General features: G+C 41.4%; 1 protein-coding gene across 50 annotated transcripts in view; it reads right to left on the bottom strand.

Annotated features, from left to right (window-relative positions):
- STAU2 (staufen double-stranded RNA binding protein 2) overlaps positions 1-17948 on the bottom strand; it is a 298560-nt gene extending 280612 nt beyond the window's left edge. For 5 of the 50 annotated variants that reach the window (XR_011543355.1, XM_070631470.1, XM_070631485.1 and 2 more), the window contains exons 1-2: positions 16926-17047; positions 10848-10913 (exon numbers count right to left, since the gene is read on the bottom strand). Coding sequence is in view for 6 of the 50 variants with exons in the window: in XM_070631502.1 (XP_070487603.1) it covers positions 10848-10865 (18 nt within the window). In the remaining 44 variants the exon portion in view is untranslated. Of the gene's footprint in view, positions 1-4331; positions 4485-10847; positions 10914-16283; positions 16502-16925; positions 17101-17555 lie in introns of those variants that run through there. The other 45 variants (XR_011543350.1, XM_070631466.1, XM_070631481.1 and 42 more) reach the window with 34 other exon arrangements.
- Positions 17949-20350: the final 2402 nt, after the last annotated feature.

The following is a 20350-nucleotide window of genomic DNA, read 5'->3' as shown; positions in this document are numbered from 1 at the left end:
TAACTTCTTTCACTTAGCAAAATGTTTTCAAAGTTGACCACACTGTCAACTGTGAAATCAGTACTCGTCTTTTTTTTTTTTTCACAGCTGAATAATATTCTATGGTATGTAAATACCACAATTTGTTTACCCATTCATCCATCTATGCAGACATCTGGGCTGCTTCCATCATTTGCTTATTGTAAATAGTGTTACTATGAACATGTGTATAGATATATTGAGTATCTGTTTTCTAATCTTTTGGGTATATACTTAGAAGTGAAATTGCTGGGTCATATGATAATTCTATGTTTAACTTTTTTAAAAACTGCCTAACTGTTTTGCACAGAGGCTGAACCATTTTATATTCTCAGCAGCAAGGTACAAGGATCCCACTGTCTCCACATCCTTGTCCACACTTGTTACTGTTGGTCTTTTTGATTCTAGCCATCCCACTGGGCATGAAGTGGTATCTCACTGTGGTTGTCATTTGCACTTCCCTAATCACTAATGAGGTTGAGCATTTGTTCATGTGCATGTCGACCATTTGTATATCTTCTCTGGAGAACAGTCTATGCAAGTCCTTTGCCCTTTTTTTTTTCAGCTGGGCTGTTTATACTTTTGTTGTTGACTTTTAAGAGTTTTAGTTCTTATACTTAGTCATTGATCCATTTTGAGTTAATTTTTGTACATGATGTGAGACAAGGGTCTAAATTTATTCTTTTGCAAGTGGATATACAGTTGTCCTAGAGCTATTTGTTGAAGAGATTATGTTTTTCCCACATTAAATGGTCTTGGTCCTTTGTCAAAAATCAATTGGCTATATATGTTTTAGTTTATCTCTAGCCTCTCAATTCCATTCCATTGGTCTATGTCTATCCTTATGCTAGTACTACTCAGTTCTGATTACTGTAGCTATATAGCATATTTTGATACTATAGTATAGTAGATATATATACTATATACTAGTATGACTCCTCCAACTCTTCTTTTTCAAGATTGTTTTGACTATTTGGGCTCACTGCAATGCCATAATTTTGAGGATCAGCTTTTCCAGTTCTGCAAAAAAGGTTACTGGAATTTTGATAGAGACAGCACTGAATCTGCACATTGTTTTGCACAATACTTCCACCTTAACAATATTAAGTATTCCAATCCATAAACAAAGAATATCTTTCCATATTTAGGTCTTCTTTAACTTCTGCCGAAACAAGTTCAAGTACTTTTGTAGCTTTTAGTGTACAAGTCTTTCAACTCCTATATGCTTTCGGATGCTATTGTAAATGGAACTGTTTTCTTAATCTCTTTATTGGATTGTTCGCTGCTGGTATACAGAAACACAACTGCATTTTGTGTGTTAATCTTGTACCTACAACTTTTCTGAAGTTATTAGCTTTAGCAGATTTTTTGTAGATTCTTTGGGGTTTTTCTATATATGGGATTATATCATCTGAAAATAGAAATAGTTTTACTTCTTCCTTCCCAATCTGGATGCCTTTTCTTTTTCTTGTCTAATTGCTCTGGCTGTAACTTACAGTATATTGTTGAACAGCAGTGGTGAGAACAGGCATCTTTGTCTTGTTCCAGCTCATAAGGAGAAAGTTTTCAGCCTCGTGCCATTCAGTTAGATGTCAGCTGTGGGTTTTTTCCTAAATGTCCATTACCATGTTATAGAATCTCCTTTCTAGTCCTAGTTTTTGAGTGTTTCTATTAAGGTCAGGTGTTGGATTTTGTCAAATGCTTTCTGTATCAACTGAGACGATCACATGGGGTTTTTTCCCCCTTCATTCTTTTAATGCAGTGTATTACATTGACTGATTTTCCAATGTTGAACCACCCTTGCATTCCTGGGATAAATCCTACTTGGTCATGGTGTATACTCCTTGAAATATACTGTTGGATTCAGTTCATCAGTATTTTGTTGAGGATTTTTACATCTATTTTCATAATGAGTATTGATCTATAGTGTTTTTTTTCCTTGTAGTATCTTTGTTTGGCTTTGGTATCAGAGTAATGCTGGTCTCTCAGGATGAGTTAGGAAGTATTCTCTCCTCTGCTATTTTCTGGAAAAGTTTGAAAAAGATTGGCATTTATTCCATCAGTGAAGCCACCTAGCCCTGCACTTTTCTTTGCTTGCGAAGGATTTTTTTAATCACTCATTCAATCTGTTTACTTGTTACAGATCTGTTCAAATTTTCTATTTCTTCTTGAGTCAATTTTGGTAATTTGTGTTTCTAGGAATTTGTCTGTTTTATGTAGGTTATCCAATTTGTTGGCATGCAACTGTTCATAGTATTCTCTCAATCTTTTTTATTTAAGGTCAGTGGTAATTTCCCCACTTTCATTTCTGATTTTAGCGATACGCATCTTTGCTCTCTTTTTTTTCTTCACTCTGTTACTCTAGCTAAAGGAGGTCTGTCAATTTTGTTGATGTTTTCAAAGAATCAACTTTCGGTTTTGCTGATTCTCTATAACGTTTCCTATTGCCTAGTTCATTTATCTCCAATTTAATTTTTATCATCTCCTTTCTTCACCTAGTCTTGGGTTTAATTTGCTTCTCTTTTTCTAGTTTCCTTAAGGTGAAAAGTTAGGTTATTTGTTTTAGATCCTTCTTCTTTTTAAATGTAGATGTTTACTCCTATAAATTTCCCTCTGAGCACTGCTTTTGCTGCGTCCCCTAAGTTATGATATCATTGTGTTTTCATTTTCATTTGTCTCTAATTATTTTCTTTTTTTCCCCCCTATTTTCTAATTTACCCTGTGATTTCTTCTTTGCCATGTTGGTTATTTTAGTGTGTTGTTTGATTTCCACTTTTTGAGAGTTCTCCAGTATTCTTTCTCTTATTGATTTCTGGCTTTATTCCACTGTGACTGGATAAGATACTTTGTATGATTTCAGTCTTATAAAACATACTGAGACTTGTTTTGTGGCCTAACATTTGGTCTATCCCTGCAAAGTGTTTCATATGTATTTGAGAAGAATGGGTATTCTGCTCTTGCTGAGTGTTTTGTATATGCCTGTTAGGTCTAATTATTCAGGTCCTCTATTTCCTTACTGATCTTCTACCTAGATGTTCCATCCCTTATTCAAGGTGAGGAAAGCATTTTAACTTTTGACTGGATGACAAAAACTGAATTTTACACTGTTAGCTTTTGAATTATGTTGTATTTCTCTAAACAGTGTTGGGCTTTGTTCTGGTGCACAGTTAAATTACTGGCATCACCTGGAGCCTTCTGTGGATTCTTCCCAATGCCCCACATATTACAAGGTCTTTACACTCTGGATAATGGAAACACAAACTATTCCCAGTCTTGTGTGAGCTCTAGAAATTGTTTTCTTACTGCTTTCCAGCAGTTCTTTCCCTGTACCGAGTAGGTCCTGTCATCACACATCCAGAGATCAAGACTCAGCCAAAGACTCAAGGAGAATCCCCTGCACATCTCCAGATTGCACAGATGCTTGAGTGCACTCTTTTACTTTGAGATATACTCACCTTGCTCCCCCACAGCTCCCTTCTCTCTGGCACTCTGCCCTGCAATTCTACCCATCTTGGCCTTCCCATATTCTTTATCTTTGTTTCCTAATCTCAGCAAGACTGGGCTCTGTTTTGCTTCCTCCTCCCTGCTCAGCAGCCTGTAAAAAACCCCTTGGCTATACCATAAACTGGCGCAATAGAAGGGCTTACTTCATCTGTTTCCATTCCCTCAGGGAGCACAGTCTAGTGTCACCTGTCATCTAATGTCTAGAAACCTTGTTTACATATTTATATGTCCTCAAGTTAAGGAGGAAGGGTTTATTATTGGTGCATAACAAATTACTCCCAACTTAGTGATGCAAAAAACAAGCATTTATTTTTTTCACAGACTTTCTGAGGTCCAGCAATTAAGGAGCAGCTTAGCTGGGTGGTTCTAGCTCAGGATCTCTCACGAGGTTGCAGTCAAGATGTCAACGGGTCAGTAGCCTAGGGCTGGAAGCTTGACAAGGGCTGGGAGGTCTGCTTCCAAGAAGGCTCAGTCACACATTGTTGACTAAAGGCCTCAGTTCCTTGTTAGCTGTTGGCTGGGGACCTCAATTTCTTACCACATGGGCCTCTCCATAGGGTTATTCATAACATGGCAGCTAATGACTCTCAGAGTGAGCAACTGGGGTAGGAAGGGGTGATGGGTGGGGGTAGGAAGAGGAGGCAAAAGCCACAACTTCTTTTATAACCTATCCTGGGAAATGATCCATCACTTCTACCATATTCAAACAACTATTTTACTCTAACAACAAACCTAAATGTCTATCCTCATTTCTCATCAATCTGCAGAGCCAGATAGCAATAGCAACAGCAACATTAACACAGGCATACCTCGTTTTATTGGGCTTCACTTTATCACACTTCACAGATATTGCCTTTTTTACAAATTGAAGGTTTGTGCCAACCCTGCTTCGAGCAAGTCTATCAGTGCCATTTTCCAACAGCATTTGCTCACTTCGTGTCTCTGTCACATTTTGGTAATTCCTGCAATATTTCAAATTTTTACATTATTATTGTATTTGTTATGGCGATCTGTGATCAGCGATCTTTGATGGTACTATTGTAACTGTTTTGGGACACCACAAACCACATCCATATAAGACAGCAAACTTAATCGATAAACGTTGTGTGTGTTCTGTCTGTTACACCAACCAGTTGTTCCCGTTTCTCTCCCTCTCCTTGGGCCTCCCTATTCCCTGAGACACAACAATATTGAAATTAGACCAATTAATAACCCTGCAGTGGCTTCAAAGTGTTCAGGTGAAAGGAAGAGTAGCACGTTTCTCACTTTAAACAAAAAGGTAGAAATGATTAAGCTTAGTGAGGAAGGCATGTCGAAAGTTGAGACAGGCTGAAAGCTAGACCTCTTGTGCCAAAGAATTAGCCAAGGTGTGAATGCAAATAAAAAGTTCTTGAAAATATTAAAAGTGCTGCTCCAGTGAACACACAAATGAGAAAAAGCAAAACAGCCTCATTGTTGATAGGGAGAAAGTTTCAGTGGTCTGGATAGAGGATCCAACCAGCCACAACATTCCCTTAAATCAAAGCCTAATCCAGAGCAAGGCCCTCACTCTCTTCAATTCTATGAAGGCTGAGAGAGGTGAGGAAGCTGCAGAAGAAAAGTCTGAATCCAACAGAAGTTGGTTCATGAGGTTTAAGAAGCCGTCTCCATAACATAAAAGTGCAAGGTGAAGCAGTAGGTGCTGATGGAGAAGCTGCAGCTGGTTATGCAGAAGATCTAGCTGAGATTGTTAATGAAGGTGCTACACGAAACAACGGATTTTCAATGTAGGTGAAAGAGCCTTCTATTGGAAGAAGATGCCACCTAGGACATTCATAGCTAGAGAGGAGAAGTCAATGCCTGGCTTCAAAGCTTCAAATGACAGGCTGACTCCTGTTAGGGGCTAATGCAGCTGGTGAGTTTAAGTTGAAGCCAATGCTCATTTACCATTCTGGAAATCCTAGGGCCCTTAAGAATGATGCTAAATCTACTTTGTCTGTGCTCTATAAATAGAACAACAAAGCCTGGATGACAGTGTATCTGTTTACAACATAATTTACTGAATGTTTTAAGCCCACTGTTGAGACCTACTGCTCATAAAAAGATTCCATTCAAAATATGGCTGCTGGGGCTGGCCCGGTGGTGCAGTGGTTAAGTGTGCACATTCCACTTCAGCGACGTGGGGTTCGCCAGTTCAGATCCCGGGTGCGGACATGGCACTGCTTGGCATGCCATGCTGTGGGAGGCATCCCACATATAAAGTAGAAGAAGATGGGCACTGATGTTAGCTCAGGGCCCGTCTTCCTCAGCAAAAAGAGGAGGATTGGCAGCAGTTAGCTCAGGGCTAATCTTCCTCAAAAAAAAAAAAAATACGGCTGCTCACTGACAATGTACCTGGTCACCCAAGAGCTCTGATGGAGATGTACAAGATTAATGTTGTTCTCATGCCTGCTAATACAACATCCACTCTGCAGCCCATGGATCAAACAGTCATTTCAACTTTCAAGTCTTATTATTTAAGAAATACATTTTGTAAGGCTATAGCTGCCACGGACAGTGATTCTTCTCATGGATCTGGGCAAACTCAATGGAAAACCTTTAGAAAGGGTTTACTACTCTAGATGCCATTAAGAACATTCATGATTCATGGGAAGAAGTCCAAATGTCAGCATTAACAACAGCTTGGAAGAAGTTGATTCCAACCCTCAGGGAAGACTTCGAGGGGTTCAAGACTTCAACGGAGGAGGTAACAGGAGATGTGGCGGAAATAGCAGGAGAACTAGAATTACACGTGGAGCCTGAAGATGTGACTGAATTGCTACAATCTCATGATAAAAATTTAACAGATGAGTAGTTGTCTACTAGGGATGAGCAAAGAATGTGGTTATTGAGATGGGATCTACTCCCAGTGAAGATACTTTGAAGATTGTTGAAATGACAACAAAGGATTTAGAATATTACATAAACTTAGTTGATAAAGCAGCAGCAAGATTTGAGAGAACTGACTCCAATTCTGAAAGAAGTTCTACTGTGGGTAAAATGCTATTAAACAGCATCATATGCTACAGAGAAATCATTCATGAAAGGAACAGTCAATCTATGCAGCAAACTTCACCGTCGTCTTACTTTAGAAATTGCCACAGCCACCCCAGCCTTCAGCAACCAGCCCCTTGATCAGTCAGCAGCCATCAACACCGAGGCAAGGCCCTCCACCAGCAAAAAGACTACAACTCACTGAAGGCTCAGATGATGGTAGCATTTTTTAGCAATAAAGTATTTTTTAACTAAGGTATGTACATTGTTCTTTTAGATATAATGCTATCACACACTTAGTAAATAACTTTTAAATGGAATGGGAAACCAAAAAAGTCATATGACTCACTTTATTGTGATATTCACCTTATCATGGTGGTCTGGAACTGAACCCACAGTATCTCCGAGGTATGCCTACAGTAATATTAACAGCAGCAGCAATAATACCAGGAAGAACACTAAGCAGTTTGGCCTTTGTTATCTCACTTAGTCCTCACAACAAGCCTGTGCAATAAGTATCATTATCCCTTTAGGCCTTTGGTTCTTGATGACCATACCCTGGCTTTACACTTTACAGTAAATCTTGGTACAACTTTATCCTTCCTATATAACACCTGGCTCCCTCTTGCCCTACAGGGTTCTCCCACTCTTCTGGCACTGAAATTCTGTTTTGTCCTGCCTGTCCTCCCATTCCACTTGAGTCAGGACTTACAGCTTCCTCTTAGCTTTCAGGTTCCCAACATCTACTACCAAACCTCTTTAAAAGGAACCACCAGACTACTTGGATCTCTGTTAATCCCTGTTGCTGGGCTCTCCGAGGGCTACAGCTAACACACAGACTTCCCAGCCCCTCAGGACACACTGCCCTCACAAGTCAGCCTCACCAACTCATTCCAAAAACTTTGCCTTATTTCAGCTACTCATTTTAAAACATTATTTCACAGCAAATGTGCCTTCTTAATGTATATTTGCAACAGCTTAATGTTAAAATGGGTTTCCTTTCCGTAGGAGCTTATGATTAATCATCAAGGAGAAAGGTCCAAAATATACCAAACTCCTACTTAGCATGGTACCTAGAAACATAGGTTCCCATTAGTTATTTGTTGACTGATAAATGAAAAAAATAGAGAGTAACAATTATAAATACTAGCCCATAAATTCTCAATGGGGTATAATCCAAAGAATTTTATTTACAAGTAAAAAGGAAAAGATACCAGATAAGCACTTGGACACATATAAGCAATTTGCAAAACACAAAACACAAAAGAAAACAACTATAAGCAAATTATGGAAATGCAAATTAAAATATCACTTTTTGTCAGACAGATGGGCAAATATTGAAAATTTGTTAAGGAAGTAAGAAAACTGGCATTCCAATACACTTATAATAGATATTATTTTGTATTTTTGGTATTTATGCATCAAATATCTTTAAAATCTGCATACTCCTTTGGCCAATATTTCCATTTCTAATAATTACAAGAAATTTCTAATAATTTCTCATTTCTAATAATTACAATAATTACAAGAAAATAATGGACAAAGGAGCACAGATTTATGTAAACAACAAAAAACTCACTGTGGCACTAAATATAATACAAAATCTGTGCAATAATAAACGTTCGATTAAATAAATTTTATTACCTCCAAACTATGGATTATTAAGTCACTTCAGAATAGAACTTATTGTATAATCCCAGTTTTTTAAAATAACATGTATTCACAGAAAAACATACTTGCAGAGAAAAAAACTAAAAGTACACACCCCAAAAGGTTAGCAGTGGTTATCTCTGTAAAATAACAGTGGAAATTTGTGCAGTTTTTCGTTTTTTGGGTTTTTTTGCATATCTATACCACCTAATGAGTTGCACATGGATAGCAACACAAAGTCTTAGAAAGCAAAAGTAAAAATGAGCACAAGTTAGACAGATGTATCATTATTGTAACAGAACATGGAACATTTCCATGTTGCCTAATAATAATAATATCAGGCAGAACTAATATCAAATAAAACATCAAATAACAGTATTTGACAGCCTAGTTTTTAATTAGTTCTAGGAACACACATGGAAGAATATTAGTACTACTCAGGTGTTTTAAGACAACAAACAAAAAGACCTCCCAAAATAAAAATTTAGCACTAATCCTAAAGACAGTGTTGAAAAATCATGTAGTAAAATCTGAACTCCTCCCAGCTGAGCGTCAGCTTCAATCGCCTTCTCACGCCTTTTCTCCTTCATCTTGAGACCCCTCACTCTAATGGGAAAGCTGTCACCACGAAAATGACAGATCAGAAAATCACTCAGACGTTTAAGAACTCAAAGTGACTCTAGGTTTGGCTGAAGAGAAAGTCTTCTCTATAACTTCTGCTATCCCAAATTAGGTTAACTTTCCCCCTCAGGTCTGAACATTCTGGGGGATAAAACTTAGTCAGTAACAAGAGAAGGTCCTGCAGTGAGTCGAGGAAGGCATATCTGGTACAAGCAAAGCAGGTCTATCTCCAGGCACTGTGTACAATTTCCAGCCAAAGCCCAGGGCCACGCTTGTGGCCAAATGAATGTAGCCTAGAAACTGTCTGGAATGTCTGATTCAACATGCACAGGAGTACAGAAGGTAAGCAAATTCTCAGTAGGACTAAGCAATAAACTATAATTTTCAATGATGTTGACTGGCATAAAACCAACGATCATTTCCATCTGTCTGTGGTAGGATATGAAACAAATTATTCTAACTGTCCCCAAAATCAATGGCAGGTATTCACACAGTCATTCAGCAGCAACTTCACACCTACGACAGTTTGCAAGTCACGTCTCATGAAGCTCCATCAGTGCATCCAATGGCACTTGAGAGCAAGTGTGAAGGTACAGGAAGCACTAAGCACAGTACAGCTTTCAGAGTCCTTTAAGCCTATATTAGTAACGTCTTTGATGAAGCAATACTTCTTGCACAAGAAAATTTTCTAGTACAAGGAGAAAATCAAAGAACAACTTTGCATAAGGGAGAGATTTTATGTTCATGGCAATTGTGTAAAGAAAGTATCACCTAATACCAAAACTGATGACACAGTTATATGACTATTGTTGAAAAGAATGGAGATCTCCCCACTTTGGTGACAACCCTAGCACCGTTCATCCACTCACTCAGCAAAAACATGAAAACCATATACAACAAGAACTAGTCTAGGATCTGGAGACGTAGGACCTGCCTTCATGGAGCATGCCATCTAACAAGGAAGACAGACATTAATAATTACATATTTGAACATAACTGCGCATGTCAGGATGTCATTAAATAAAAGGACAGGGTGCTATGGAGCACATACTAGGCCTGGGAGCCAAGCACAGGGAGGAGAAGAGAGGTCCAGGCAGAGCGTTCTGTGCAAAGCCCCTGCAGCGGGAACGGCCGTGCCCAATCTAGGAACTGAACAGTCTAGTGTAACTGAAGCATTTAGACTGTTGCCTGGGCACACGTTAAGTCTGAGATGTACGAAGACATCCAACTTAAGAGATCAAGTTGCTAACTGCTACGTGAGTCTGGAGCTCAGAAAAGAGGTCTAGACCAGAGATAACCCTGGAAGTCACTGGCTTAGGGATGGCATGTGATGCACAGGGACTGCAGATCTCTAAGGCACGGTGAATGAGCTGGACAGGGCAGGGGCGGGGGGCATGTATTACTTCCTCAACTCACAAGAAAATTACTTACTTCTTGCAATCAAATTACCTACTTCCCTATTAATTTGCAAATTTGAAGTGAAGTGTTTTCTAATATTATAGTTACGACACAATGCCCTATTTGTTCAGAAAGGATCAGATTAAATGCATAAAGTTCTTGGAGAAACACCAAGACCTGAGAAAAATATTTTCCAGTGAGGGTAAGGCATTATATGCTATAGTTTATTTAGCAGAGCACTTCCTCGTAGACTTTTCCAGGGCCCTAGAAAAGGAACCTTTCTTAACACGCTGATAAAACTGCTTCACAAGATTTGCCACTAGAAATGCCTTCAGTCTGCAGAACCGCCAGCTCCTGAAGCTAGATCCTAACTGTAAGCATTCTGAACACACGGACAAGTCCTGGAGGGATGTGACATCAATAAGAACAAACCTGCTCTGCACGCTCATACGTTATCAACTGTCAGGCCTATCACCATAATCCTTCAACAGCCTGCCCTGCACAGTCTCCTAAGATGAATACAGAGTACGGAATTGCTCTATAAGCAGTGGGCAGGTTATGGTTATAGAAAAGCTGAGTTAAAATGTTCCACAATGTACGGCCCAAGCACCATGTAAGTATGACATGCCTTAACACAAACTCACCTGATTTATTTGAAGCATGTTAAAACAATATTGACCAAACTGCTGTATCCCTCACGGCTCCAAAAACTGGAAAATGAAAATGAAGAAATAAAGTTCAACTCAGTTGGTGATCTCAATGATTAGCACTTTAAACACATGTCCTTGATCAAAACCAAATATAAAATGGAGTAGAGCTAGATCAGCATAGAACTTTCTATGATGATAAACATGCTCTAGATCTGTGCTGTCCAATCCAGTAGCCACTAGCCACATGTGGCTACTGGGGACTTGAAATGCGGCTCATGCAACCAAGAAAATAAATTTTCAATTTTCTTTAATGTTAATTTCCATTTAAATAACCACATGTGGCTAGTGGATACCATACTGGACAGTGCAGATCTGGGTTGAACCAAGTCTCTTTTGGTTCTGGAGTTCTAAGACAATTACAGCAAAAGTGAAGCTGCTAAAAACAATCTAAAAGTTTCAGATTAATATTTAACACATACTCCCCTTGCTCCAGAAAGGATTTAAACAGCTTTGCTCCCATCCTCTGTAAGATCAATTAAGCCTAAAGAAGATGCAACACACACACGTTCTCTCAGGTAGTATGGAAAAAGAGTACACAGTAAGATTATGTAGCTGGATTTTCTTGTTGTTGTTTGTGGTTTTGTTTATTATTATAAAAATAGCATGCACATTAAAATTTCACATGAAATTTTCAAGAAGAAAATCACCATCCCGACATATCCCATTATTACGTTTGGATCTGTTTCCTTCTGGGTTTGTCCTCCTAGCCATGGCTGGATTTCTTTTCATGTGGCAAATCTCATCTATATTTAATTTTAAAAGCAGATACCAAAGACGTGCAGGAAAACCCAAACTTATAAGCAAATAAATAAATCAGGGGATCTTGTAAAGGGAAAAATTTACATAAAAAATAAATTATGTACAGACCCTTCCAAAAAAATTATCTAAAAAGCAACAACACGTTCCTGATACACAGCAAAAGAGCTAAATTCAATCACTTTTGTAGAAATTTTTAAGCTGTAAAATTTTAATATTGAACTCTCCCTCAGAGGCAAAGGTTGTTGAGACACATTTATACACAGACATACACTATATAGATATAGACACAGATAGACACAAACATACACACACACATATACATATACACACACACACATATATGTACACTACATATTTGTGTGTGTGTATATATACTGGGCTACCATTTTTTCAAATGACAAACTAGGGTCAATTCAAAATGACTTTGAAAGTTTTTAATATATTTCTTACAATAGTGACCTCAGCAATCTGTTTTGCAATCACTTTTTATATTCTCCAAGAGAATCGTATGTTGTAGAAATAGCACAAGGCCTGAGCATCAGTGAATTTGACTTTCAGCACAAGCCCTTCAAGAGATTACCTTTTGAGCCTTGGTAAATTACTCTGTGCATCTTTGAGTTCTTTTTCTTTCTTTAATCTTTAAAAAGTAAACTAAAGTCCTCATGGTAGGCAGCCTCTAACAAACAGAATACAGCAGAAATGATGAGATGCCACTTCCAGGCAAGATTGGGATATAAAATGACTACACTTTCCATTTTGGGTGTCACCTGCTCTTGCTCTCTCACCTGTCTGCTGTGAGGGAAGCCAGCTGCCATACTGTGAACTGCCCTTTGGACAGGCCCACATGGCAGAAGACTGAGGGAGGTCTCTTAACTTTCCTTAGGGCCCAAAAGAAATTGAGGCCTTCAGTCCAATACCTCCCAAGGGAGTGAATCCTGCCAAGAGCCACACGAATGAGCTTGGAAGCAGATCTGCCCCCAGTCAAGCTTTCAGATGAAACTACAGCCCCAATGACAGCTTACCTGCAAACGCATAAGAGACCTTGAGCCACAGGCACCCACATAAGCGGCACCGAGACTTCTAACCCACAGAAACTGACATAATGTTTAGTGTTGTAAGCCTTTAATCTCTGGGGAAATTTGTTATGCAACAATAAATAAGACAGTTCCATTCAACTCTAAAGTTTTATAATTTATGATGCTTTAGGCATTAACATACTTAGGTAAGCCAAAAAAATTAATACCCTGTTCAACATAAGCAAATGAGTAACATTAGAATTTAAAAGTGGTAAATTACAAATCTTAAATATTTACATTTTATTCAAAAGATGACATTAAAAAGTACAGCATTAGTCAAATGTTATTAAAATACACTAGCTATAAACAAAAATACGGTCCAAATCAATTTTCATTTTTTTAATTGAAAACAATCCACTCGGAAGTTAAAATGCGAATAAGCCACTGAAAGCATCTCAGTGATTTTGTGCCCCTTACTTCGAGAATTTAACATTATTTAGCAAGCACTCACCAAATCTGAGAAACCCCATTTTGTTTTTATTTAATGTAAGCCGTTAAAAGTTACAGATGCTTATCTACAGACCTGTATGTGTTTCTTCAGCATTAGAGTTTGGTAACTCTGGTGGCTGACTCTGAGAAGCAGGCACAGTAAGATATAGGGGTACACTTTTTGATACACCAAAGGTAGTTTTATGAAGAAAACAAAAAAGTTTCCAGCTAGAGTTCATTCTAATTACAGCTAAGTACTTTTAAAGAAACCTATTCACATGTCCCCAAAATGCCCTACAGTGATACCCACTCAGGCACATTAGGACATGCAGTTCCAGATTCCAAGCTACTAAATGAAAACAGGTGGGGCGGTTTATGGAGAGACGGCACCTCTCCCTGGAGAACACCTGCGGCTCGCGAAGAAGGAAAGGTGCAACACGTCTCTGCGATGAAGTGCGCTACAACCCGCGGATTACACTTTGCCCTCTGCTAAACTGACAGCTGTACAAAATCAAATCTATAAAATCCTCAACAACTAAATACTGCTTTATAAAATGGCATTATCAAATTAACAGATCTCTAAATTTTTAGATCAGCAGCTATCCAGGAACCGACAGGCTAATCTTCACTTAAATGTTCCGTTTGACGATATGAAAAGCAATTTACTATGCCCATTCCTAGACTCCAAACTACTGCAAAACTAAATATTAACTAAAAACTTCTTACTCTAAAAAATTCATGGTGCCCTTAAAAAGCGTTAAAAAAAAAGTTTTTCATTTTCATTTCTTTTTGAAAGTAGGTACTCAAAAAAACTGCTTTTATTAAGAAAAACAAAACAATTCAGTGTAAATTTTAATATCTCCTAAGAGCCTAGGAAAGATTCTAAGTACATAGAAATCTCACTCCATGAACTATTCCAGTGAAAAACTCCACATACAACCAGCCAAAGGAAAAAGGAAAGTAACATTTATCAGACATCAATTTTATATGCCAGGTGCCATATTTAGCCATTTACATTAACTCATTTAATCCTCATCACCTTGGGATGTAGGCGTTATCCTCATTTTTCTAGAAGTTGGGTTACTTCCCCATAGTCCACTGCCAGGATTAAAACCCAGTATGCTCTGATTTAAAGTCCTCTTCTCTTCCATTATAGGTTGAATTATAAATAAAGACTTGACTTCTTAAAATTTTACCTGTCACAAAAGGCTTCACCTCTAGGACAACATAATGGTAAGGCTCCTATATAGAACTTTGGGGATCTGGCCAAAAATCATACAATTACACATATATAAACATAAATTATAATTATTATGGATTCTAGACACTTATCTAATATTTTCCTGAAAATCTATCTAGAAGAGGCACAAACATATCTATATATGATTTGATCACACTGTGCATGTCTCCAATTATTGTCTACTTACAATTCAATTTTGCAATATCTAGATTTTTCCCTCTCTTTATGATGATCTATACACATAAATGATCAGACACCCAGCACTCAAAGTGTACCAAAGAAAGGCAGACACAGTAACAGGAGTAAAGACAAGGTTAGCTACAAAGAAAAAAGCCCAATGTATTGGCCAATTATATCTTCCAGAACCTGATCTTACACCAGGAAAACCACTCAGCCTCATTTTCTGTATTGTTTAAATACTAAAAGGTTTGATGACCATCTTAGATATTCTGGATACTTATTTTTTGTTAAAAAAACAGACCAAGCTGTTCTTTCCTAGAACTTCATTCCAGGCAAGCCAAGTAAACTAAAATGTAAAATTTATATGGTTTTCCAGGCTGAAGTACTTCGGAGTAAAGATCCATGATGTACGTAACTATCCCCCAAATGGTCCATAAAGAAAATATTATGTGTGTGTGATAGAGAGAAGACCAAGTGATAAATGGTAAAATGCTAACAGGTGAATCTGGGTAAAGACTGCATGAGGGTCATTTGTATTATTCTCATTCTTGCTACTTTTCTGTGAGCTTGAAATAATTCCCAAATAAAAAGTTAAAAATTACATGCCATTCTATCTGAAGTTAACAACACATATTTGGATCATAGAGCAACATCTTTACAAATACCAAACACGGGTTAGGGAAAAATTTAGTGATTTGCGAGGAAATATGCACCATATCCTACCAACTAATGATCACCTACGAATAAATTTAAAACTTCACTGCCATGTAATGAAATCTGGCAATGGTGGCTTGAACAGAAACCACAGCAGGAAAAAAAGGGAGCACACACCACAGAGTTTGGCGTAAGAGTTTCTCAAATTTAATACAGGCCTGCTGCAAAATGCAGGAAACCTGAAATTCAAGTGATATGTGATAGCTCTGGTTTGCAGTAAAATATAGACAAACTGAAAAATGAAAACTTGCCATCCGACAAAACAATCGAGATGCAGAATGTCTTGGTTTTGATGGTTTTTATCAAATAAGATTTTTTTTCCACTGCAGCTCAATTCACAACAGTATATTTGAGTTATCTGAAGAAAGCAAAGACAAACAAGAAATCTCCTCCTGGAGAAATGTTGCAATCTCTTCTCCTACAAGATTACTATTATCCGGCCTGCCCATCACAATTTCGATTTCAAGTGTTCACCACGCTTCCTTAAAACATAGGGATGCATCAGAAGAGAAGTAATGCTCAGAAAAGTTCGCCAAAATTGTGAAATCAAACATTAAAAATAAAGGTTTTCAGCTAACAGTGAAACACCTGGAAAGGATCATCTATCTCTATCTTTTCTGCAGGAACCATCCACTTTAAAATCCTTTAATACATTCCCCTAAGTGACTGGTCCTTCTATACCCAAGAGGGAGGGGGACGGTCACCCAAGTATGGACCCTTTCCAAAGAAAATTATCCACAAATGCAAAATTCTGAACATATTTCTAGGGACTTCCAGAACCCCGAGGCCTTCATCCCCCTCCCTAAGACTCCCAGCTTAGCGTCTCCTCAATGGCCTCTGCAGACACCCCCCCGGCCCAGAGTCCCCGGCCCTCCCCGGGAGGCTCTGCGCTCACACAGTGCATTCTGTAACTGATCTTTGTCTCTGCGCCCAACTCCCTTCACCTCGGCAAGGTCACTAACTGCCACCTACCCCTTTAAGCCGAGCCATCACGCTAGTAGTTCGGAGGAGCCACAGCAGAACTGGCCTGTCATAGGATATATTTTGTTCCCTCGGCCCCACCCACCTTCCCCATTGCGCTGCGTTACGTCTTTACCACTTGCCCATTATACAGAAATAGCCGCGCCGCCACCCGCGGCGCCCCCAGGCCCAGGGCCTGCAGACCCTCCGAGGCCCCCCTCCGTCTGCCCTCCCTCCCAGGGACCCACCCCTGGGGACCCCCCCAAACGCCCACCCCTCTTCCGGCGGGTCCCACCCGGGCCCCCACGCCCCCCCAGAACCCCCCATCGGGTTGCTGCCCGGCCCCCCCCACCCCGGCACTCCATTTGCGCCGGCCTCCCGGCTCCTCCCCTCCGGCCACCTGTGTCGTCCCACCCCCTCCACACACGCCCCCCCGTTCCTTCGCCCCCTCCGCGGCTCCCCTGGCCGCCCCTTCCCCCCTCCCGGCGGGAGCGGGACCGCGGAGGGAGGGGAGGCGCGGGGGAGGGGAGGCCGCGAGCCAGCCGCTCCGCTCGGGCTGCGCCGCGGCCCCGCGGACTCCCCAGCGCCCTCTGCCTCCCCCGCCGGCGGGGCGGAAGTCGGGGCCTCCCGGGCACCCCAGCCCAGGCGATTTACCTTCTCGCCCGCGACCCTCTGCAGACGGCTCCCACATTGGCAAACACTACAGAGAACTGACCCCGCTCGGCCGCCGCCGCCGCCGGCTGCCACCCCTCGGCTCCCCGCCCCCGCCTCCGCCCGCCTCCCGGCGCTCCCGCCGCGCCCTCCCGGGCCCGCGCCGCGCGGCCCCGCCGGCGCCGCCGCTCCCGCGCCCGCCCCGCCGGCGCGCGCGCCCCCGGGCCCCGCGGCCCCGCGCCGCGCCGCGCGCACGGCCGGCGTCCCTCGGCTCCTCCGCCCGCCGGCCCGCGGCCGAGCGCGGCCATTGTTCGCGGCGCCGCTCCCGCCCCCTGGCGGCCGGCCGGCCCACCGCAGCAGTGGCGGCCGCGGGCGCTGCGGCGCTGGCGCCGGCCGGCTGGGCCCCGGGGCGACGGCCGGCCCGGGGGCCCCGGGAAGGAGGGCGAGTGAGTGCGCGGGGAGCGCGCCCCGTCCGCAGTCTCCGGGCCCCGGGCCCGGCTCCCCGCCCCCTCGGCTGCAAAGGGCGGGCCTGGGCAGCCCCTTCCACACCTGCCCTTGGCGACTGGCTCCCCCGCCCAGCTGACTCTCCCTTCTTTCCAGACGGCGGCCCGCGCCCCGATGCCCTACCCGTACCTTCTCCAGGCTCTCGGGCTGCCCCCCTCTGCTCTGCTGGGGACGCGCGACCATCCCGCGTCTGCTCCGGCCGCCGCTGTGCGATGCACGGTTTAGCGGATCCTGCACCTTTCCAGACTGGAGGGAGGAGGGGCGGGGGCGAAGGGGAGGGGGTTAGTGCCACTGTCTCGCCCAGAAAACACTAGTGATCAGTAATCACCTGCTCTCCAGATCGGCCGCCTAGCCAGACAGCCGCTTGGACCAGAAAAATCGTATTCAGTCACAGGAAAAAGAAATCCTGGGAACCAAACAGGAGGACCATCTTAGAACAGTGCCCTAGATCCTAGATTGTTGAGGCAAGAGTGCCAGAGAACTCGAATTACTTCTTGACTCGTCCTGGTTTTGATGTGGGTTACTGATGTCCAGATAGCTTCAACCCAGTTAAGCCCAGTGAAATTCAACACCTCGTTTAGTAAATGACACCAAAAATAATCTGACAACAAAGTCTAGAAATAGAATTATTACTGTGTTTTACAAACTTAGCCATTTACATTATTATTCCCAGGGTTTCTTCCCAGCACCGACCAGGCCTGTGATTTTGATCATCACCTAAAGCCGATAGTTCTGCTATTTACAACTGGGGAGACAGCATAGTGTACTGGTTAAGGGCAAGGGCAGCAGAATTAGATGACCAGGCCTGGTTATCCACTTGCTAACTAGGAGACCGTGGGCGTGTTACTTCCCCGATGAGTCAGTTTATCCTTTTGTTGAAGAGGAGATTATATATGATAATATGTATTTAAATGTAATCATGTGTCCAAAGCCCTTTACAGGGAGCACGGCGTGCGGCAGGTCTCATGACGTGAGATACTAGTGACTGCTACATTTTCCTCCCGGGACTGTTTCCTATGCTCCTTCCCCTCTTCACTTCCGCCAATTCCCTCAAACTTAACATGCTGCACCCTCCCTAAATCTGCACTGGTCCTTGATTAATGACTTCTAGCTGCTCGAGCCTAGCGTGTAGTCAACATTCAAATACATACCTATTGAATGTTTTGAATGAATACACACCCTTTATGCCAGCAGTACCAAGGGACAAGCTTCCTGCCTGTCTGCCTTTCCATAAGATATTCCCTCTTGCTGCGTCCATCCTCCCGTCAACACAATAAACAAACCATCCTTCAAGTCCTTCCAAAACTACCTCCTTGAGAGGCGTTCTCTGACTCCCCTGAGCAGGCCAGCGCTGTTCTCCTGACTGTCTCTTCTCTGACATGGTAGGTATGTTAGATTGGTTTTGAGCCTGCCTCCACCCTCCAAACAGTGCCTTGTTTACCGGCAGGCTGTGTACCTCATTCATCTTTGTAGTCCCAGCACCCAACAGCAAATGGGTGCCTTTGGAATAAATGAATATGTTCATTCTTCTGAAAATGGCTCTGAAGTGGTCAGAAATTTTATTCCCTTTGATTCAGATCATTAAAGTTAATTAAAATCTTTTTTCTCCACTGTAACTTTTTCTTATAACTGATGGTAAGTCTTTGGTTATCCACTTGCTACTTAGGAGGCTGTGGGCATATTACATTTAAACCCCAAATAGAATGAATTTTTAAAAGCTACTATTATCAGAGACAAAATTGTTTTTCAGCTTGAATCAGCACTTTCAATTGTTCAAGGTAGCAATAAATATCAATCGTTCAAGGTATTATCAGTACATGAAATCACCTGAGTGACAGGGAATTCCATGCATAAATTTATGATCTTCTTAGGATTTTAGTTTAAGATAAAATATTTGTATAGGAGTTGAAAATAATGGATATTTAAAGAGGAGTGATCCTGTTGGCAGCTGATTAAAACAAAGTAACTGATTTATCAATGCATCTTTACCAAGTACCATTGAAGTCAAATATTCAATAAGCAGAAAAAGACAGTGCTTTCAAATTTATTATGGTCAGGTTTGAGCAATTTGACTGGGACAGATTCCAGAATCACAAACTATGATTTCTCTTCCAGCTAGGTCCTCTCTTTTCTTGTAACATCATTTTCTTGACATCTATTTTCCTGTAAAATTCGTCTAGCCCCCAGCCCCCACCATGTGTTACTCTCCTTTATATGCCGGTATCTGAACATATTTGTATCACTACCCAGTATTTGTTTCTTCCAGTATACCTTCAGCCCACTGAAGACAAGAACAACTCCCTCATCTTTGCTTCTCCAGCAAGTAGCATAGTATTCAATAAATGCTGGTTGAATGAATGGATTATCGAATTTGACAAACATTTATTGAGTACCTACTGCAGTCATGCATCGCATAACAACAGTTTCATCAACGACGGACTGCATACACGATGATGGTCCCATAAAATTAGTACCATATAGCCTAGGTGTGTAAGCTATGCCACGTAGGTTTGTGTAAGTACTGTAGGGGAGGAAGACATTTTCCCTTCTAGATTCTTCTGGCTGGTCTAAGAATTAAATTGACATGAGACAGATTAACAGGAGAAAAACAAAGAACTTAATAATATGTATACATGGGAGAAACCCAGGAAAACCAAGTAATTCGCCAAAATGATGGAAGCACTCACCTTAAATACCATCTACAGCTAAAGACAAAAGAAGATGTTGGCGGGGGGGAGAGCCAGGGACTTCAAAAGAAAGGAAGGCAATTCACAGGTAGGTGAAAAGGAGCAAATGTTTGGAAAACAAGTGTTTGGCCACACAGAAACAGAAGAACACAGAGGGGACCCAAACGAACACTCTTTTCTAGGATCCTCCCATTCTACCACCTAGTTCATGTGATGCTAAGGTGATAGCTCACTTCA

Source organism: Equus przewalskii, chromosome 8 (genome assembly GCF_037783145.1).
Source record: "Equus przewalskii isolate Varuska chromosome 8, EquPr2, whole genome shotgun sequence".
NCBI classification, from domain to species: Eukaryota; Metazoa; Chordata; class Mammalia; order Perissodactyla; family Equidae; genus Equus; species Equus przewalskii.
Note: the sequence above shows the minus strand (reverse complement) of the source record. Positions and strands in the feature narration are given on the sequence as shown.